General features: G+C 41.6%; 4 protein-coding genes across 5 annotated transcripts; 3 read left to right on the top strand and 1 right to left on the bottom strand.

The window, feature by feature from the left end:
• Positions 1-658: 658 nt before the first annotated feature.
• rack1 (receptor for activated C kinase 1) lies at positions 659-5023 on the top strand. The gene is made up of 8 exons (XM_030062461.1): positions 659-883; positions 1400-1571; positions 2700-2847; positions 3000-3095; positions 3696-3806; positions 4139-4279; positions 4535-4645; positions 4909-5023. Exons 1-8 carry the CDS (start codon positions 775-777, stop codon positions 4972-4974), a joined length of 954 nt encoding a protein of 317 aa, XP_029918321.1. The 5' UTR covers positions 659-774; the 3' UTR covers positions 4975-5023.
• Positions 5024-5128: 105 nt separating this feature from the next.
• Positions 5129-9118, top strand: nme5 (NME/NM23 family member 5). The gene is made up of 5 exons (XM_030062462.1): positions 5129-5631; positions 7429-7634; positions 8553-8653; positions 8756-8874; positions 9035-9118. The coding sequence occupies exons 1-5, from the start codon at positions 5497-5499 to the stop codon at positions 9116-9118; spliced, it is 645 nt and encodes a 214-aa protein (XP_029918322.1). The 5' UTR covers positions 5129-5496.
• A 1670-nt stretch (positions 9119-10788) lies between these two features.
• hnrnpaba (heterogeneous nuclear ribonucleoprotein A/Ba) lies at positions 10789-15305 on the top strand. 2 transcript variants are annotated; one of them, XM_030061758.1, is made up of 9 exons: positions 10789-10939; positions 11373-11634; positions 12055-12223; positions 12308-12466; positions 12962-13093; positions 13228-13318; positions 13472-13627; positions 13746-13828; positions 14250-15305. In XM_030061758.1, exons 2-8 carry the CDS (start codon positions 11402-11404, stop codon positions 13811-13813), a joined length of 1008 nt encoding a protein of 335 aa, XP_029917618.1. In that variant the 5' UTR covers positions 10789-10939; positions 11373-11401; the 3' UTR covers positions 13814-13828; positions 14250-15305. The 2 variants fall into 2 exon arrangements, with proteins under 2 accessions (XP_029917618.1, XP_029917619.1); XM_030061759.1 differs by lacking the exon at positions 13746-13828.
• Positions 15306-15331: 26 nt separating this feature from the next.
• On the bottom strand, positions 15332-20582 carry phykpl (5-phosphohydroxy-L-lysine phospho-lyase). Its single transcript, XM_030061757.1, has 13 exons — positions 20008-20582; positions 19756-19874; positions 19467-19626; positions 19289-19363; positions 19121-19208; positions 18915-19031; positions 18678-18760; positions 18343-18568; positions 17599-17753; positions 16669-16758; positions 16315-16448; positions 16039-16084; positions 15332-15593 (listed from the first exon to the last, which is right to left on the bottom strand). Exons 1-12 carry the CDS (start codon positions 20109-20111, stop codon positions 16068-16070), a joined length of 1368 nt encoding a protein of 455 aa, XP_029917617.1. The 5' UTR covers positions 20112-20582; the 3' UTR covers positions 15332-15593; positions 16039-16067.
• Between the last annotated feature and the right edge of the window lie 135 nt (positions 20583-20717).

Here is a 20717-nt window from a genome sequence, read left to right as displayed (position 1 = left end):
TTTTTTAATTCTGGAGGGAAAATTGGGTCAGTTGCAGTTGCTCAAACTCTCAAGAGAAGAATTAAATTATAGGAAATAGAAAAAAAAATGAAATAGAAAAATGTGCCTTAGAAGTTGGCAAAAAAATTATTACTGCATTAATACTACTTGTGCACTAACTGAAGTTGTAAAAAAAAAAAAAAAGTATGAACATTATGTCTAAATATGTGCATTTAACCTACAAAAAATTAGTAAAAACAGAAATAAGAAACTGAGCATATGTTTAAAAAAGGGGGATTTGGCACTGTTGGATTGATGGCAAGTCCTGTGAATAGGTCTATATTAGTTATGGGTATTCTATTTTTTTTCTCTCTCTCGTCGTTATTCATTTAATTGTTTGTTTAAATTAATTTCTGCTTCAGCACTGATTTCACTGAAACCACACTGAGAACTTGAGACACCTCTCTGCTGGAGGCAGTGTCAATGTGGCACAGAAATAAAACACTGCGAGGATCCTGATAACATTTTAACATGTTTATATAGTGTTATATTACCCAATCCCATTTGCAGGCTGTATGTCGCTCACTAAAATGATTAAAGATCCTGGAGGAAACTAAAACGGGAGAGCGCCGCTTCCCAGAATGCTCTGCGGGCCGCTCAACCCCTCATAGGTTTTGCATCCGGGTGCGAACTTCCTTTTCCTCCGTGCCCAAATGCGATGAGGACCTGGGGTAACCTGGACCTCTAAATAATCTAAATCCATCCTCGTTACCGGCACCACCAAAAGTCGCCAAGATGACCGAGCAGATGACAGTAAGGGGGACCCTGAAGGGGCACAATGGCTGGGTCACCCAGATCGCCACTACGCCCCAGTTTCCCGACATGATTCTGTCTGCGTCCCGAGGTAAGCGCCCGAGCCCGGCTGCGCCAACATGGCTAATGCTAACGCAGCACTAGCCAGCAGTTCTTCTCGACTGCCGTTCACAAAAGGTGTCGGTGGTGGGAATGACAAGCATAGGAGCATTAAATAACACAGTAACGTTGCACCGTGTCCACGCTGAGTGCTACTCTTATTTGTAAGACACTGGTTGTGGACAAGAGGCTAGCGGAGTTGCCGGTAGAGTTAGCCGAGGTACCTGGCGTCAACTTCAGCCAAGCGCCACTGAAAGCCAGCGTCTATGACACGTGTATTAAAATATACTTTCACTTATTTTACATGCATAAATGTGTGGCAGTAAACTCTGTAACAACCTAACATATTAATTTAATAAAGTGATAAAAGTGCACCACTCATTTTCTCACAGTTCATTTGACAGTTTTCATTCTCATGCACTCACATTGTTAATGGGAAATATCTTGACGGAAAAGCTGAATGAAATGTGGATTTGAAGTGATAACACTGCTGGTTTGTGTCCTGCAGACAAGTCCATCATCATGTGGAAGCTGACCCGCGATGAGACCAACTATGGCATCCCCCAGCGCGCCCTGAAGGGCCACTCTCACTTTGTGAGTGATGTTGTCATCTCCTCGGATGGACAGTTCGCCCTGTCCGGGTCCTGGGACGGGACCCTTCGCCTGTGGGACCTCACCACGTAAGTCCAGGGAGAGGACAGTGTTCCTGGCTTTGACCAGGTGTTTGAGTGTCAGTGGGAGGTGGAAACAAAGCTTTGACTTTGACTGTTGAGGATCAGTGTGTCGTTGATTTATAAACATGAGGCCACAGGTAAGCAAAAGTTGAGACTGAGAACCGGGTGAGAGTGTCATGGTTAATAGTTCTGGATGCTCGGGATGACGTTTGATGCAAAGTCTCTTAACTTGACAGGAATTCACCTGTCTGAATGGGTGCTAATCCAAGTCAACTTTAAGGTATCTGCATTAGTGTCAGGTTGCTAATTAGCTCCTGACTTGCTCTAAAATATTTATTCTCCCCTTTTGCCCATGTTTGCAGTTAACAAAAAGTGTTGGCTGTACACAAGTGTCCCCTGCTTAGTGTCGTGCTGCATATGAGAACTGGAGCACTGACTTACAAGTAGCATTGCAGTTAGTTTCACAACAGAATTTAGGTATCTTCCCCATGTTGCTGCCAGTTTCAGATTGCATTTGATCATGTTATATAGTTACCTATCAAGCAGTGTTGGTTAAAAACACTGAGGTTAATTTCAAAATGTTGAATTTGTTCTCTTAAAGTCTCCATACGTAGCGGCTTACATTCTAGATTGGTACCGGAGACTAAAACCACAGTTTGATGTTCTTAACTGTTGCACAAGACTGAGATAATTGCTCTGCATTTTCAGGGCTGACTCTATTTAAATAGATAAACAGCATTTCCATCACTAAGCCTGAATAGTTACTAGTTTAAAGAAACTAAATCAGGACAGGGGTGGGCAACCATGAAGGGTGGGGAGTCTGCAGGTTTTCATTCCAACCAATAACCATATCAGGTGATTTCACTGATTAGTTCCTCCCCCTCTGCTTGAAGGTCAGCTGATCAGTGAAATCACCTGGTGGAGTTCTTGACCTGAATGAAAACCTGCAGACTCTCCACAGCACATGGTCACATACCCTTGAAATAGTATCAGGAATGATTGTTTATGAAGCATGGGATCATCGGTGATTTGTGGCTCTTATTGGACTTAACTTAAGCTCCTGCTTCATTTTTACCTGGGTATTTACGGTTACACAACAGTGTTTGTGTCATGTGTTTTGTTATGCTCCTCCAGTGGCACCACCACCCGCCGCTTTGTCGGCCACACCAAGGATGTGCTGAGCGTGGCCTTCTCTGCTGACAACCGCCAGATTGTGTCTGGCTCCAGGGACAAGACCATCAAGTTGTGGAACACCCTTGGAGTCTGCAAGTACACCATCCAGGTCAGCTACTAACCAGCCGTGCCTGTCACTGCCAGCAGCATTAATATGGTGATTTATATATATTAAATATGTAATATAGTGTTTAAAGTACTACTGTGTCTGCTTATTAACTTACAAATGAAAAAAAATAACAAGAGAACCTTAATTTCCAGGATGAGAGCCACTCTGAGTGGGTGTCCTGCGTGCGCTTCTCTCCCAACAGCAGCAACCCCATCATTGTCTCCTGCGGCTGGGACAAGATGGTCAAGGTACGCCACCCTTACAGAAACCCCACCTCAGCTTGGACTGGAGTTATTTGAAACTGGGTTCCCACAGGCCCTTGAGTGTGCTTGGAAAAATGTCACTCGGATGCATCACTATACCTTGGCTCTGTCATGGTATTGATGCTTCACACCCTGAGGACAGCTGTGGCAGAGATTTGTTTAGCGGCAGTTTTAAATGATTTTCACCAGGGTATCATTACTTGACATATGTGATATAATAAAGCCAATTTTTAGTCCTTGAATTTTCCAAAACAGTGCCTTGGAAGTCTATGGAAAGCTTTTGAATTAGAGTCCAAGTCAGTGTAGGAACTCTGTTAAGCTGCAAATGGGTGATAGGCTGGCAATATTTTGATTGAATATTATCCTGTCTTCCTTTGGTTTCAAAAAAAAAAAATCAAATTGAAAATCTTGATGCATGTCTTAAGTGGCTTGTTTGCCCAAGGATTAGTAAAACTGGCATGTATTACCTGAGCTTTGGCTCTGGTGAAAAAATGAAATGGTGATTAGGACACAACCCACAGAAGTTCTTGAAGGACTTTGAACTGTCAGAGCTGCTCTTGATGTATTTCTGTCCTTTGTTCCTAGGTGTGGAACCTGGCCAACTGCAAGCTGAAGACCAACCACATTGGTCACACCGGCTACCTGAACACAGTGACTGTGTCTCCTGATGGCTCCCTGTGTGCCTCCGGTGGAAAGGTATGATCAAAGTGTCTTAGCTGTAGACTGATGCACAGTGGCTTCTTATATTTATCTTTTTTTTAAAAAAAAAAATCTATAATCATTGAAGAATCAACTACATTATCAGTGTGCAGATTTCACCTGTGATGGAAACATTAAATGCATCTGTTGCACAGTGATGATAAAGAGGCTGTTTCTGAGGGTAACTTACACTGATTGTGATACTCTGAAATCTGAAAAATCTGTAAATAAACAGCAAATCCATTTATATTAAGTATAATGGAAAGAAGTCACTTAAAGTTGCTGTACCAGTTTGATGGTTGAGCCATCTGTCTCTCCTCCCCATTCAGGACGGTCAGGCCATGCTGTGGGATCTGAATGAGGGCAAGCACCTCTACACCCTGGACAGTGGTGACAACATCAACGCCCTCTGCTTCAGCCCCAACCGCTACTGGCTGTGCGCTGCCACTGGTCCCAGTATCAAGATCTGGGTAAGACACCCTCACCTGGAGAACTTGGCACCAGTTTATTTTGGACAAGGAGGAAATTAACATTATGAATGAAAGCTGTATCCAGGGCAGTGATGAAACTTTGAATGCCAACTGTACTCCTGTGATGATAAAGAGGCTGTTTCTGAGCTCTAATCTAGACCTCATTTGAGATTTTCCTTTAAGTCCACATCCATGCACTTAATCCATTGTTGGTTACAGAGTACAGTACCTCATTCTGTTGTTCCTTTTGTGTAGGATCTGGAGGGCAAGATCATTGTGGATGAGCTGAGACAGGAAGTGATCAGCACAAACAGCAAGGCTGAACCCCCACAGTGTACCTCCCTGGCCTGGTCTGCTGATGGACAGGTACAGTCCTGACTTTAAAACTTTAAAGTACACAATTACAGCTGGTACACGTTAAGAATGTTGGTTTTAGTCTGTTTTTCTCCCCCGGTGATTATACCCATTCACTTAAACCTCTGATGTCTACTGGTGACAGTCCTGCAAATATGAGGGGTGCTGGAATAATGACTTATTTTAAAAAGTACTGGAATAATTGCAAGTCTAACATTGGTACAGATGGATGTAATGACTAATGTTGAGTCACTTTTTCCTTCGTTTCTCCACAGACCCTGTTTGCTGGTTACACCGACAACCTGATCAGAGTGTGGCAGGTCACCATTGGCACTCGATAAGAACTTTCTCAGTTGAAGAATGAAAAAATAAAAGACACTTTTAAAAGAACATGTGTAAACGTCTTGGTTTGACCTCTAATATGTTGTGTGTTGATTTATTTTTTTGTGGATTTCTTAAATGCATTGTGTGCACTCATAATACACGCCACAAAAACGTTTAAGTGTTGTCATCTCTGTTATGCGAATATGAGTATTTACAGCAGCAGAATTTGGCCTCGTGTTAAAGGCAAATTTTCCCCCTTTTCCTTTCGTGGTTGTCTAGATTGTCCTTCTTGAGTTGCCGTAGACTTGTGGCTGGTATCTTAGCAACGCTGACTAACAAATGTGAAAAACCACTGAGATATTGAGTAACCTGTAACTCTTGAATTAGTTTGGCGGTAATTATCAACCGTGTTTTGTTTGTTTCGACCGAAATTCACCTATAGTGCTGACGAACGATTTTGCACAATTCAACTACCGCTGATCCCTAACTAGCCGGTTGTTTGCCGTCAACGGACCCCTCGTGGTTGCAGCATCCAGAAGATGGACGGGATGCGAAATGTGGCGTCTTGTCGCATTTATGTGGAGAGGACCTTGGCACTGATAAAACCAGATGCAATCCACAAAGCAGAGGAAATCGAGGACATTATCCTCAAATCTGGGTTCACTATTTTGCAGGTTGGTGTAACACTAAGCTGGTTTTACTGTAGGACAGTTTTAGATAGATACTTTATTCATCCCGCAGGAAATTCAGTTTTTCAGCAGTATCCACAGATTACAGATTAAATAAAATAAAAAAAGATTTTAAAAAAAATAATAAAAAAAAATAAGATCTAAGTACAATAGAATAAGATCTGAATACAAGCCAGTGTGCAAAAAGCAATGTGCCAAAAAAAAAAAAAAAGTGAAGTTTTGTGATGGACAGCAGGACGCCTTGAGTTATGGCCTTAATATGAAAAGCAGCGTAAAGTACGGGCACAGGCACTGTGAACACAAACTTGAAATCCAGACCATTTTCGCTGCAATAGAGTTAAACAGACCTGCTAACCCTCCTGTTGGCTTTGGGCTAAAGTTGACCCCATCCAATCATTAACGTCTGATATGAACGTTGTTTTTTTTTTTGTTGTTTTTTTTTTTGCTTCATGTTTTATGACTCTAGCAAATTAATTGAGAACCAGGTAAACAAAATTATCATACGTTTTTATTGTCCTGTACACATTTTGTATGCATAGGTGTTTCTTTGCAGTCGTTGGCAGTCTTGGTTTGACTCCAGGCGTTTTTAGCTGCATAAAACAAAACAAAAAAATATATATATACAATTTACACGTTTTATTTAAGTTTTGGATGACACGTAGGAACTGTAACATGCCATTTATAATCTTTGATGTGTAAGGTGCTTGGGAGGTCATTTTGTATTTAACCCTCTGAACCCCAAGCAGTTTTGGGACGTTTTCTGCTCCCCTTACATTTTGGCTCACTGTGGGCTTGTTTTTCACTGCAACTACAAGTGCTGCACCTCTATGGAAACAGCACAGCTGTGGCTATCACCTGAAGCCATTCAAAAATGTCTTTCACACAGTATGAAAGAGTTATAGTGCCATAAATAATAAAAAAAATAAAAAGGGCAAACTGATTTTTTTGGATAATTTATTTTACAAAAATCGAGAAAAACTGGAATAAATGTACACAACATTTTTTCAGGTGCCCACAAGTGTCACTGATCCAGGAAAAAAAAAAGTAGGGCTTCACATGATTTATTTCCTGAAATATTAACATTTTTCCAACCTGTATAAACTTAGGCGTTTTTACTGCCTGGTGCCCTTCCATGTTACTACTGCTGCCTACACACTGAAATTCAGTGAATTTTTGAATGATCTGGATTGAGTAAACGACTATTTTTTGGCGAATTGTTGAATGAGGCATGTATAATAAAATTATTCGAATGAAAATCGCTTTTTTAGCCTTAGTTTCGTCCTTTTTTCTACCGCTAAACCGAAGTCGGACATGTTGCATTCAGGTACCGTCGGAAAATTCAAATTCCGACGAAAAAATAGGTTTTTAAAGCTTCCAGCTATGATAAACGGTTGAATTTTGGCGATTTTTTAAAAAATACATGTCTTTCCATCCCGCCCGCGGGTTTGGGGTTCAGGGGGTTAAAGGGCTATTTAGTTTCTCAACAAGGACACATTAAGTACCTGACATAAACGTGGGTTATAATTTTTATTATCAGAATTTTCAGGGGGTTTCAACTGCTGGGATCAATTTGACCCCAATTGATAAAAAATGTTAGTAAATCTGATGGTAATAGGAGGGTTAAAGCATTTCTTTGATCTAGTAGCCCACAGCTCCTTGGATTTGAATGCATTTCCACAGAAAACCCTGGCATGAAGGAATTGTTAGGCCAACCACAGTGCCCAGTATGTGGATGGTAACTAATATCTGTCCGTCCCATATCCTTCACCTCATCCCTGGCAGAAACGGAGGCTGCAGCTAAGTCCACAGGAGTGTAGTGACTTCTACGCAGACCAGTTTGGACAGCCCTTCTTTCCCAGTTTGACTGCCTTCATGAGCTCTGGTCCCATTATGGCCTTGACCCTGGCCTGCGACAATGCCGTTGCCCACTGGAAGGCCATCATAGGGCCTGACAACAGTGCCAAGGCCAGAGAAACTCACCCACAATGGTCAGTCTATCTGATTAGAAGGGGTTAATCAAGTTTCTTTAACCCAGCCCAATGTGTTTGCTGCACATATGTCAGGAAGCTTCATATAAAGTGAGTCACTGCCATAGGTGTCTGCAGCGACATGTGATATAACTTACACGCAAATGTGGCCTGTAATTTATCCCATGTAATCATGTAAGATGCCGAACGTAACACAAGATGCATTTGGCATTAACTGTCTAAAAATAAGGTCTGGCTCATCTGCTACTAAGCCTTGGTATATGAATATCTCTGTTTAATCCCTTATAGGCCAATACAGTATATAGTCTACCATATGCATTACTATGCGAGAGGACCATGGCCTCACAGTGCTTTGCATTAAATATCATGACACCGAATTCTGACAATGCTTGTAATGTCAGAAATGCTCAAATATCAGCGTTGCAATCATTAGACGTTTTGGTCCAGACATGACAGCAGATTGTGATGATGAGGCATGTAATGATATATCAACAACAAAGATAATTATTTTAGTCCTTGAGTTTACATGTGGTATTTGGACGTTTTGAATGTTGACATACATGCACATTCAATTATAATTAATTCTGAAAGTATTCATATTTTCACTGTACCATGAAAAAATCAAATTAAATATAATTTTTTCTTGTCTTGATTCAGCATTAATAATACTGAGTGAGACACTAGTATTAGTTAACAGTCTGCAATGTTAAACAACTTTTGTACTTTAAACTCAAATCATCAATTTCTGTCAAGGCATACAGCACACAAGTTGCTGTGCTATGTGCTGTGGATCATACTATGACTTGACATCATGCTTCATGTTAATGTGCCCTCAAAAAACTCTGCTCTCATCACAAGCTCTGGCAGAAAAATGTAGTTTTTCACCCAAACAAATATATGCTCTATCTTTTCACACAGCCTGAGAGCAAGGTATGGCACTTCTGATCTACATAATGCGCTCCATGGCAGCGAGACGCTCACTGCAGCTGAGAGGGAGATCAAATACATCTTCCCAAACTGTGAGTCATGCATAAACACACACATGCCTTTCTAATAAACATACAGTGCTCATTTTGAGAACACTTTCCATTCTGTACGCCTGACACCTTCTCTCATTCCAGCTGTAATTGAGCCCATTCCAATGGGAGACGCAGCCAAAGAATACCTGAGCAAGTATGTGAACCCAACTCTACTCCGTGGACTCACTGAGCTCTGCAAGCTGAAGCCACTCAATCCCTGTGTATGTATATGAAGAGCCCCATGGTTTAAGATGTGTTATTGGACAGATTTGTCTATTACCTAATCATTTACTATCATGACAGTTACCCTGATACGTTTGCTTGAGTCTTGGGTCCTCAAACATCTTACACCACTGTCCTACACTGTTGTTCTCCCAATAGATTGTGCTTGCTGACTGGCTGATCAAAAACAACCCAAACAAGCCTCAGATATATGAAGGAACCATTGTGGAGGAAGCACAATGACAGCCAGGCACAGAGAGGAAACAATATGCCATTTTAGACACATTAATTTTCAGGAAACTGTATTATTCAAGCGCTGTTGTGAGAATAAAATTTTGCCAATTTATCTGTTTTATGTCTTTTCTGGTAAACTGAAGCAAAACAGCTGTAGTCTACCCTCAAACCAACTGATCTTTATAACAGTTCTTTAAAATGAGTGATGTGATTCACCAACATCATGAATCAAAGAGAAGTCCAAATCATTCAATCTCTTGTGCTCCTTCCAGGGAACTCTGACTTAACCGGTTAGTGCCATGTGCAGTTAGATTTAGATTTAACAAATTGAATTCAAATGACACATCCGTAGAAGCAGTAGTTGACATCAAACCAAGGAATACAAAAAGCTAGAATATAGTTAAATCAGAAAAGAACACAACAAATCCGTCACATGCACAGTGTCTGTGTGGATAAAGTACATTGTGTACATGCACAGGGGTTGTGTGTATACTGTGTGTGTGTGTGTGTGTGTGTGTGTGTGTGTGTGTGTGTGTGTGGGTGTGTGTGTGTGTGTGTGTGTGTGTGTAAGCCCAGCCAGCTGTGCTGCAGCCACTACACGTCATGTTAACTAACTGTAAATCCAGCCTCTGAGGCACAGCACGTTATGGCTTATTGGAGCAGCGTGCGCCCATGTGCGGCTCCTGACGCCCGGTTCTGGGTGAATCGATACTACTTGAATCTGATTAGACATCTTGGCATTCATGCTGCTCATATACGCCAAATTACTTGCGTTGCGAGTCGTTAAAGTAAGGTGTTTGTTCAATCAAACATTCAGTCAAGCTGTCTATTGACTCCTGTTGTAGTAATTTGTAGATGATTTAAGACTTCGTGTTTTTGAAATGGTATCAAAGTAAGGACCCCGGATTAATCTGTTATTTGACTGCATACTATTTGGCTTATGAGACGGTTGCAGTTTTGATCTGCTCAGGTCTTCATCTAACATGTTGGGGCAGAGGAGAGGGCTACGATAGCCTGAAGAGCTGTTGGCTGGGAGTCTCGTTTTTTTTTTTTTTTTTTTTTTTTTTTTTATGGCTTGATCGAAATTAATTCCTTACTGTTTGACGGGACGAAATATTATAAATAGTAAAGCAAATCGGACTTCTCTCTATGGGAAAAAGAGAGGTGTTGCTTTAGCGAGGGTTTCTCACTTCTCAGTCAAAGTTGTCTTGTGAACTGTAGCCAGATCAGGCAGGCAAATTACTCTAAAGGGTCTGAATGGCAGCGGCTATTAAAATAATATAAAAAACACAGATGCCAAAAGCTGCACTTCAACCCACATAAGTGCAGGACACATTTTCACCATTTTCACGTTGACTTGGACTGTATAATGGATGCTTGCGGCTGAATTTTTGTCAAGTAGGCTAAATCATGTCAACAAGACAGAATGTGAAATAGCTAAATATTATGCAACAAGAAAGCAGCTCTTTTTCCAAGTGTTAGACATGACGGATCAAACACTGTCAAAACGTGTACAAGTCTCACAACTGTACCTAGAAGCAGAAAAGGTACTCAAAGTTCCTGTGTGTAAAGGGCGTGAACATTTTCTGTAGAAAAAAAGTAGGCTGTGTACAATTGGCTGTTGGTATGAATGACAGCGGCGATGGTCAAATCAGATGGCTCGCTGGCTGAAATGTAGTTTTTTTTCTGCCGGTTCTATAAAACCAACCACGAGTTGGCGTCGTATGGGAGAATCCATCTTGAAGAGAGCTCTCCGATTGTGTGATCAGGAAGCGGCTTTTCGGGCTTCTTTTGCACCCATTACGCTCATTTTGTGTATTATATTATTGCGTAAGTACTCTGTTTCAAGTGGCTCTGTGAGTATTTTTTTCAGCAGATGTTGTTTAGATGTTTGTAATGACAAAAAACAACGTGTAGCGAGCACGGCCTCCGCATTACGTAACTGCGAATTGAGTTGTACGGTCCAGGCTTGGTTTATCAGTGCGGTACAGCTTGTTACACTGTTTCTAATCTTTAACCCTAGCAAAGAAAACTGGCAAATGTCGAGTGCGTACTTTCGCGTAGACTGATGTGGCTACTTTGTTGACGTTTTTTCTGAAATCTAAAGAAACGTGGCTCCATTTGAATGTATGGAAGACGATCTTGTCGGCCAAAATGGTGGGGAATGTATGCTTTGGCACAGCATAAATGGCGAAGCATGCATGGCATCATGGATTATATAATCGCCACATCTTTGTAATCAAATGTTTTTGTTTTCCCTCAGGTAAAAAGGGGTCATATTAGCGTAAAAACATGTCTGACACCGAGCAGCAGTTTATGGAAACTTCAGAAAACGGCCACGAAGGCGACGAGGATTTTAACGGAGCCGGGCACGGCGACGAAGGGAACGAGTGCGAAGCCGTGAATGAATGCGGGGAGGACGCAGGGCCCGAAGCCTGTGCGGAAGAAGCGGCGGAGGAGGATTCGCAAAACGGCGCCTCGGAGGGCGGACAGATAAACGCCAGCAAAGGCGAGGAGGATGCCGGGTGAGTGAAATGGCCCTGATGTGGGTGAATTTTGTGGAGCCTAAAGCGGTAAAGCGCTCTAGGTTTGTCATGTTCCTTTGTTCCGCCGGGCTTTGTTGGCGCCATGTGCAGAGCTGAGGGGGGATGGGCACTCGAGCAGGGATCAAATCCCAACATGTATTGGCTTATGTGTATCTCTGGGGATGTGATTTCTGCTGCAGTCGCATCCCAGCGGTGGTTAATCCAGTGACTTTATGTTATAAAACGCCCCGGCGGAGCGGACAAGGACCACGTCCCTTGTCTCACTACGTCATCAGTGGCAACAGATGTTCTAGAACAGTTTGTGCACTTGTCAACCCCCCCCTCCTACCCCCCTTCCTGCTCATAAAGTTGGGGCAGTAGGTGCTGTAATGGTAACCCTCTCTCTTTTTCTATGGTCAGGAAAATGTTTGTCGGTGGCCTCAGCTGGGACACGAGTAAGAAGGATCTCAAAGATTACTTCTCTAAATTTGGTGAGGTGACAGACTGCACCATCAAGATGGACCAGCAGACTGGCCGATCAAGAGGCTTCGGCTTCATCCTGTTCAAAGAAGCAGCCAGCGTAGAAAAGGTGAGTTTAAATAGTGGGGTTATGCCAGGTTTTGGGGAAGTTGTGTATTCAGACGAGAGCTGACTTTACTGTTTGTACATGTAGGTCCTAGAACAGAAAGAACACAGGCTAGATGGCCGACAGATCGATCCCAAGAAGGCCATGGCCATGAAGAAGGAGCCGGTCAAGAAAATCTTCGTGGGAGGCCTCAACCCAGACACAGAAAAGGAAGTTATCCAGGAGTATTTTGGAACATTTGGAGAGGTACAGTGTTGATTGGGTTTGGCTGCAGAGTAGGCATGGGATGATCATCCCGGCCATTCACAAGATTATCCCAGTAATCATCAGTATATGTGTAGAACTCTTAAAATGGCATTTAAAAAAAAAAAAAAAAACACTGGAATCACTTTACATTTTAAGAAACATATTATTGCATCACAGATAGGAGACACCTTTTTTATTTATAGTAAACATTCTTTTTAATGAAAAACAAACAAGGACAGATTCTGACTCTCGCTAATGCTACAACAGTATAGGACTGTAGGTTGGCAAGCTAGACAGCTTTATCAAGTGTCTCATGTTCAGTTATCCCAATAGTGGAAAATCATCACACAGCTTTTCCTGAGTTTTTTTTTTTTTTTTTTTTTTTTTTTTTAATCGATTCACAGTAAAATCTATATCATCCTATCCCTACTGCTAAGACCACTTTATACCATTTTTTGTTGGCTGCTCCTATAGTTTTGGTTTTCTTTACCCTAGATTGAGACAATTGAGCTTCCACAAGATCCAAAGACAGAAAAGAGGAGGGGATTTGTATTCATCACATACAAGGAGGAGGCACCAGTCAAGAAAGTTCTGGAAAAGAAATTCCATCACGTCAGTGGAAGCAAGGTAAAGGCACTGCACACATTTTTGTACCCAGAAATCACCAGTCTTACTAGATTAAATTAAAGTTTTGGTGACATTTGATCTCTGCTGCACTTTCATGTGAATTTGTGTTTTGTTTTGTTTTTTTCTCCCCCCAGTGTGAGATCAAAATAGCCCAGCCCAAAGAGGTGTACCAGCAGCAGCAGTTTGGTGCCCGTGGGTATGGGGGGCGTGGTAGGGGCCGTGGAGGTAAGCACTGTCACTTGTCTGTGTACCATCAAAATTTTTACTTCCTAAACTGCATTGCTTGGTTGATTCTTGTTTTGCAGTGTGAGAGCAGACAGCCAGCTATGCAAGTTGTATTTGAGGCATCTCTATAGTGGTTCTACATGTCTTTTCTAGGCCAAGGCCAAAACTGGAACCAAGGCTACAACAACTACTGGAACCAGGGCTATGGCTACGGACAGCAAGGCTACGGCAGCTACGGCAGCTATGGCTACGGCAACTACGACTATTCTGGTGGATATTACGGCGGCTATGGGGGTAGCTATGACTACAGTAAGCGATAAATGCCCCCAGGAACTTTAAAAAAAAAAAAAAAAAAAATGCCAGAAGCTTTATTTTCTTGGTCCTCCTTGTACAGACAAACTCAGTCCCTTTCTCTCTTGTCCTCCAGACCAGGGCAATACAAGCTATGGGAAAACTCCAAGACGTGGAGGCCACCAGACCTACAAGCCATACTGATCACATGTAGTGCAGGTATGCATTTTTGCATCATCTATGGTAATACAACAACATAGCTGTAACCATTAGTGCCTTTTTGACCTCAATTTTCACCATCTAGTCTAAATCCATTCAAACATTGTTGGGGGGAGGTGGGGGGGCTGTGTCGTGTGGTCTTGCAATCATTAAAGATGGATTCATTCCATGTGCCAACCATTAAGATGCATCCCTACAAACACTACTTGATCAATAAGGGTTGAGGTGGTGGTGGTTGAGACTAGGAATTAAGGGCCTTTCACTGGGGTGCTGGGTGTGGCAGGTAGTAGTGTCTCCCCCCCTCCCCAGGTGTGTCTGTTCATTCACTAACCTGTCAGTCATTCATGCACTTGTCTGTCTGTTAATGCATGCCATATTTGGTTATTCTCAGTAACATTGAGCACCGTGTTTTTCTCTTAAGGTCTAAAGTAAATAAGAAAAGAAACCCATGGTCCGACCTCAGCGAACATGGGCTCTGGCTTTTCCTTTGGAGTTGGCAGAAATTTGGACTCAATGCTCCATTTGTACAGATCAAGTGAGGAACTGGGGAAGCAAATGTCACTTTTCCACTTTTTATTTTATATTGTTTTTGTGTCCATTTACATTTCCAGAAATGGAAGTGTTATTTTTACTGTACTTTTTGGTACCTTTTTGAATCTAATGTATTGTATGGTTGTATTTTACATGTCTACTGGATTTACCAACGAGCAGGAGCAAGAGCTTTTGAAGCTCATGAATTAAAACAACTTTGCTTTTTTTCTTATTTTCTTTTTTCTGTTGGTGTTTATAGATCTTTAGTTCTTTTCTCCCGTGCTGAGTGTTTGATACGAGTTGCATGGCTTCCGATGTGGGGTGAGGCAAGATAAGGGATTTAAACTTATCAAAGGGTTCATTGTAAGTGTGTCAAGTGTATGTTTGCAGTTGGTTAAGTAGATGAGGACAACCAGCATTTTTTTTTTTTTCTTTTGGCTTTTAAGGAGATTCTTCCCCCATCATGTCTGCAATTTTAAGTGGCTTTACTAGTGTTATGATACAACCGAGCGCAAGCCTGTTAATGTAAGAGGGCACTCCCTCTCTCACTGGAAACTCATTCCTCTAGTGTCTTGGGCAAATTGGTAGAAATAAACTTTTGGTTTATATTACAAATGGATCCTTTTGTTATTATTTGTAAAGTTAATGTTAAATGTTTTGTACTGTTAAATGGCTTGCTTGTTTTGTCTTGAGTAATGCTAATATCTACAGATTTCTCTTTGGGAAGCTTTGGGAGAGGGCTTCCCTACCTGCAGGATAACGGGTTAAGTTTTAATACTCACCCCACTAGATGTGAAACTGCGATACTTGAGTATTTTTGTGATTATGCCCAGGAGTTAAAGGTAGTGCTCTGGTAAGTGCTTATCTCAACCACACTGTGTCTTGAGAACATGTTGCCGACAAATATTGAGTTGGGATTGGTATCTTCAAAATTGCTACTGTGGGTAAAAACAAGAAGAAGCGATCAGGATAGTGAATAAAATGTTTATTGATTTTTATCTTTGAGAAATGTATCTGAAAGCCTAATAGTGTTATTTATTTCTTGTGTTAATGGTCTCCCACGTGGTATGTCACGATCCACTGCAGCGGTCATTCAATTTCCAGTAGGACGATTCCAGTTTAAGTGCAGATACCCTCAATTGGCCTGGATATCAAGGGAGAAGAAACCGCATGCTTCTCAAGGTTCTCACCTTGTCTCCAAAAATGAATATCCTGAATTGGCATTGACTCAAGTCTGGAAAAGGAAAGAAATGAAAGGGATATCTCACTTTTGATAAGTCTGTTTCACTTTACCATGCACAGCTCCAAAGGAGTTTAAGAACAGTCATCCTCAAATATTGGCCATCCTGAAGATCCGCTGTCTCAACTGCCATCCAGGATTTCCCTAGCTCCTAAGCTGTGTTTGAGCAACATAACTTATTGAAAAATATTTATGAGGAGTCAGACTTTAGGATCAGGCTTTCAAAACAGTGTTTTGTGCTGACTACGGGTCCCCACAGTGGCCAGTATTGGTGAGTGGAAAACGGCAACATGCTCTGCCAAAGTGAAATGAATGGAATTGTTTGATCTACTGGAGCCTCAAGTATGAAGATATTCATATCTCTACCTCTGAAACTTATGAATGTGACCATCTCACAATGTCTGATGCTATTAAAATTTTTTCTACAGGTTTAACAAACCTTAAATGTCTTCATTTTCCAGTTTAAGGTCATTGGGTCTTCATGTCTAGGAAACAGGAAATTTGATGAAGCATTATGGTCTGTTGGATTTGTATGCAATGATCTGTTGAATATGTGATGCAGACAATGGTGTTCAGAATTTCGCCCTCACAACCATTTTTTTGTATCTGAATCAACTATGTATCCATATACTCTCACAAGGTAACATAAGGTAAAAGGACATAGTCTGATAGTCATGTATAGTCTTATTTCATTACTTCTTCCTGTGTAACTGACCTGTGAGGATGCGGTCAATGCACTGTACCACCAGCTCTGCGTCCTCCATACTGAAGCACATTGGAGGTTTAAACTTCACAACGCTCTCCCAGGGGCCGTCTGTACTGACACAGATTCGATCCTCCTCTTTCAGCCTGATATAGCAGATAAGATTATTTTCTCAGTGCTGGCCTTAAGTTGAAAGGTAAAACACAACTTTGCAGAGATTTTGCAGGTATTTTGAAAAGCTGCTTTTGCGAGTGTCTAAACTACGGTGACACTGTTAGACGCTTGGCGGGTTACAACCAAAACATGCACTACCCTTTGCCCTGTGAGCAGCTAGTCACGACCAGCAGTAGAAGTTTAACCTCTCACCTCCTCACCAGCCGCGATGCTGCTTCTGTGGCAGGAGTCCTCTGCTCTCTGTCTGTCACCAGCTCTATGCCCACAAACAACCCTGCCCCTCTGCAGAAACAACAAAGGAATGAAACCCTGAATGCACACTTCTGCAGCTTTACAGTCTTGTTTCATACAGGGGCATCAATTCAACATAATCTCAGGTATCACACATTATTTACAGCTGAAGTCATTTGTCACCTAAACTTCAAAACACTGACTGAATGCATTTCTTTGGAAAAGCAAATTTCCTGATGTCAGGAAGGATATTTAGTTTTGTTGTACACATGAACATTTTTATTTATTTTTTTTTTAGGTATGGCTTCAAAATAAATATCTGGTAATATGTGTGCTTCGTGTTTCTTGTCAGAATGAAAAAAGCTAAAATTTGGGCTCTGTGATGCTATGGCATGTTGAGTGGCCAGCGTTTGCCAATGTTACAATAAGTTTACAGCAATAGGGAATAAAAATGGTGTGTTTTCTGGGAATATGGGAATGTTTCTAGCAATACCATATCAAATGATTTTCGAGTCCTAATTACAATTTAAAGTACAGTATTAATAGTAACAGAGTAGCTTCAGGTTATTACTGCCAAGATGCACTTTAAGTGTTTGCAATGCAACAATAGTATTAGTGCATTTCTAAATAATCATGTAACTGATTAGTCTTGGTGCTTTTTTTTTTTTTTTTTAGCTTTGGTAGACTGGACTGCCTAAGATGATTCCTTCACATTCATTATTCTTAATTTAAGTGATTCTGATTCTAATTTGGAATGGCACAAAGTCTTTCAAAGTAAGAGCTTCAGCTTTAATACTGCAAACTTATAGCAGGAATTTGAGCATCAACAGGTTTTGTGATAATGATCTTAAAACCAAACAGCAGCCTAACTGCTCATCCATGCGCCCGTACCGGACATCACCAATTATTTGATGCTGTGTTTGTAGCTTCCTCAGCAAGCCTTTCAGATGTGCTCCCACTCTCATGGCGTTCCCTCTTAGGTCTTCTTTCTCCATCACATCGAGAACTGCCAGGCCAATTGCACAAGACACTGGATTCCCTCCGAACTGCATGAAGTGAGAGGGAAAAACAAAATGACTTCCCTCTGATCTATGCTTGCTTAAACCAAATATACATTGAAGGGAATTTCCGCAGAAGCAAATGTGGGCCATTTGCTGAGCATTAGGAACATTGTCTCATTTTTTTTATACATTTAGCTTTCACTGCTTTTATAGATCAATGAAATCATGAAATAACAATGTCTGACATAGTTAAATGTAAAATATGTATTCCAGCACCTTCATAAACTATCTACCACATTTATTTAAAAATTTTTCAGTGATTATGCATCAAAAATGCATAATCAAAGATGATGTGGTAAATAAAAAATTGAGTAAACTCTGACACCCAGTGAGTGATCATAAGGCAAAGGCACACTGATAAAAACAAAAATAAATTAGAAAACAATTTATACTTCATTTTGCTTGAAAAATATCTATCTTCACATATGGTACGTTGGTCTAAAAAGATGGTAAACTATATTATAAAAGTATATACATCCCTGGTGTAATGTCACAGGCACATAGTCGTCATAGCTGAAGTAAAGATGCCAGTTTTCTATGGCATTTATTCATACTGCATTGCAGCCATAGTCACCGTATTGAAGTACTCCACTCCGTTGGCTGTAAATGCTGCAGCTATCTCTGCTGTGGTTGCCACACAAGCCACAGGGTGTCCATTGCCCATCGGCTTGCCCATGGTCACTATGTCAGGACAAAAATCCTCTCCGTGCATCTGGAAAGCCCAGAAGTGACTTCCCACACGCCCAAAGCCTGTTTGCACCTCATCTGCAACGTACACTCCACCGGCTGAGCGCACATATCTATGGAAAGCACACAGGAAAGGCACGCCATGTCACCGGTGTTTTGTTTTTACATGCCTGAGCAAACGCTGAGCTTGAAAATGGCTTCTTTATGGACATGTTTTCTCACTCTGCAACTTTGGTAGAGTATCCCTGGGGTAAAATGATTTGTCCTCCAACACTTGGCAGTGACTCAGCGAAGAAAGCAGAGATCTGTGCCAGGCAAACAAAGCATAGGTGTGGCAAAAAAAGCAGTAAAAACATCCAGTTATTCTGCTTATTGCAACATTTCAATGGTATAATGGGTGTTCCCTCTGGAACAAAGAGAGATTTCATTCATGCTGCACGTGATTTTATTGAACCACACCTTACGACCTTTCCTGTGCACCTCCTCTATCACTTCTTTTACAGTGTCAGCATACGCCTGGGCTGGGTCGGGGTGGTTCTCTCTGAACATGCCCCTGTAGACGTCCGGTAAGGGTGCCTGGGAGGACGAAAAACCATTCTATTAGAGAAGCAGACGTTCACTGTTGGACAGCACTCATTAAATGGCCGATATGTAAGCTTACACACCACATGAACCCATTCCTTCTGCCCTGCCAGTTTCCGGAACTTGTACGGACTAATGTCGATGAGGGACGTAAGATGCCCGTGGTATGCACTACGGAGGGAGAAATGCAATGTGACAGACAAACAGGCATATGCTCAGCACGGGAATTTGCTGGGAAATAGAAATCTTACTGGTCAAGCACAATGACGTCTTCATGCTGGGTGTACCCGTGGGCCAGGCGTAGTGCAAGATCGTTGGCCTCTGAACTGTCAGGGGAACAGATTTAAAATCACTGGAAATGACACTTGCTTGGCTATTAGGGCTATTGCTCTGCATAAGGTGGTGGGCGGCAATGGCACCACGACTTACCCAGAGTTGACAAAGTAGAAGACACACAGTTTCTCAGGCAGGGTAGCAGCAAGGCGGTCTGCATATAGGACTATGTTGTCATGTAGGAAGCGTGTGTTTGTGTTCAGAAGCTCCATCTGGGACGCTGCAGCCTGGGTGATGCTGGGGTGACAGTGTCCCACTACAAGACACATGCGCTTAGCTATCAACACTTTTACCACTAGGAGGCACAATTGAGTTTTTAATATTTGAAATGTGAAACTTATGGGAGTGTTTTCAAAAAAGAAAAGTCTCGTTTGTTTGTTTTTACCGTGATGAACGTTGCTGATGCAATCCAAATATCGTGAGCCGTTTTCGTCAAATAAGTACTGGCCTCTCGCTCTGACTATTTTCACCGGGTCGTCTGAATAAAACAGTCTGCAGGAGTGTCTGAAACCAAGAGACATTACTGTTCGCCGAGTGTCTAGGGAAGTCAGTGGTGCAAGACATAGCTATTAACCCATAACTACTCCATAAAGTGCTGAGTGCATCTAGTTTGAAAGTCATTGTCTTGTTTACATACCCGATCCATTTCTTTCTCTTTGCAAGAGTCTCCTCTTTTCTGAACTTCTCTAATGACATCCCGTCCTCGCTTTTTTCTGTCTCTGCAAATCTGACTGCTGACATATCTCAGTGCTGGTAAACTTAACAACTTAGTTATGCAGCCCTTAGTAATAAAGCCTTGTCAGTCGGTTCCAAAGGTTCCCATCATCCAATACGCACCACGCATGCGCCATAAATTATAACTGGTTTATGTTATTTCTGACTGTCTTCATTTCTGAGGGGTTTTTGTCACCCTGGCTTTCTTCAGGAAACGCTCTTGACTGGGGGTGCTACCGAAGGATGATATGTTTTTAACTAAGATGGCGAAGGCATGACCCAATTGACTTACATTCATTCTCTACAGCCTTTCCCTAATCCTGTCCAAAATCATTTTATGTCCAACCATAATCTTAACGTAACCCTAACTCTAATTCTAACCCTAACTTTATCAGTGAGCTAAAACGACTGCTCAAAATGTAAAAATGACTTCCCCATCCTAGGGGGAAAAAAATAGCTTACCGGGGACACGGCGGATTAAACTATGTGTAAAATATAGAGATTTTGTTGTTTAGCTGAGAGCACGTGAATGAATTACGTATTAATGTTTAAAACAATAGATGAATAGACGTTAAATATTTTTTTTTCCCAAAAAATATATTTTAGTTTTGACAGTAGTTTTCTAATAGGCCT

The sequence above is a fragment of the Myripristis murdjan genome, chromosome 10 (genome assembly GCF_902150065.1).
Source record: "Myripristis murdjan chromosome 10, fMyrMur1.1, whole genome shotgun sequence".
Lineage (NCBI taxonomy): Eukaryota > Metazoa > Chordata > Actinopteri > Holocentriformes > Holocentridae > Myripristis > Myripristis murdjan.
Note: the sequence above shows the minus strand (reverse complement) of the source record. Positions and strands in the feature narration are given on the sequence as shown.

Coding starts and splice junctions, on each gene's coding strand:
- rack1 (XM_030062461.1), top strand. CDS start 775: ATGACCGAGCAGATGACAGTAAGGGGGACCCTGAAGGGGCACAATGGC. Junction 884..1,399: donor GATTCTGTCTGCGTCCCGAG/GTAAGCGCCCGA, acceptor TGTGTCCTGCAG/ACAAGTCCATCATCATGTGG. Junction 4,646..4,908: donor CCTGGTCTGCTGATGGACAG/GTACAGTCCTGA, acceptor GTTTCTCCACAG/ACCCTGTTTGCTGGTTACAC.
- nme5 (XM_030062462.1), top strand. CDS start 5,497: ATGGACGGGATGCGAAATGTGGCGTCTTGTCGCATTTATGTGGAGAGG. Junction 7,635..8,552: donor AGAGAAACTCACCCACAATG/GTCAGTCTATCT, acceptor CTTTTCACACAG/CCTGAGAGCAAGGTATGGCA. Junction 8,654..8,755: donor CAAATACATCTTCCCAAACT/GTGAGTCATGCA, acceptor CTCTCATTCCAG/CTGTAATTGAGCCCATTCCA.
- hnrnpaba (XM_030061758.1), top strand. CDS start 11,402: ATGTCTGACACCGAGCAGCAGTTTATGGAAACTTCAGAAAACGGCCAC. Junction 11,635..12,054: donor AAAGGCGAGGAGGATGCCGG/GTGAGTGAAATG, acceptor TTCTATGGTCAG/GAAAATGTTTGTCGGTGGCC. Junction 12,467..12,961: donor ATTTTGGAACATTTGGAGAG/GTACAGTGTTGA, acceptor TCTTTACCCTAG/ATTGAGACAATTGAGCTTCC.
- phykpl (XM_030061757.1), bottom strand. CDS start 20,111: ATGTCAGCAGTCAGATTTGCAGAGACAGAAAAAAGCGAGGACGGGATG. Junction 19,209..19,288: donor GACGTCATTGTGCTTGACCA/GTAAGATTTCTA, acceptor CTCCCTCCGTAG/TGCATACCACGGGCATCTTA. Junction 18,761..18,914: donor TGCACAGGAAAGGTCGTAAG/GTGTGGTTCAAT, acceptor TGCCTGGCACAG/ATCTCTGCTTTCTTCGCTGA.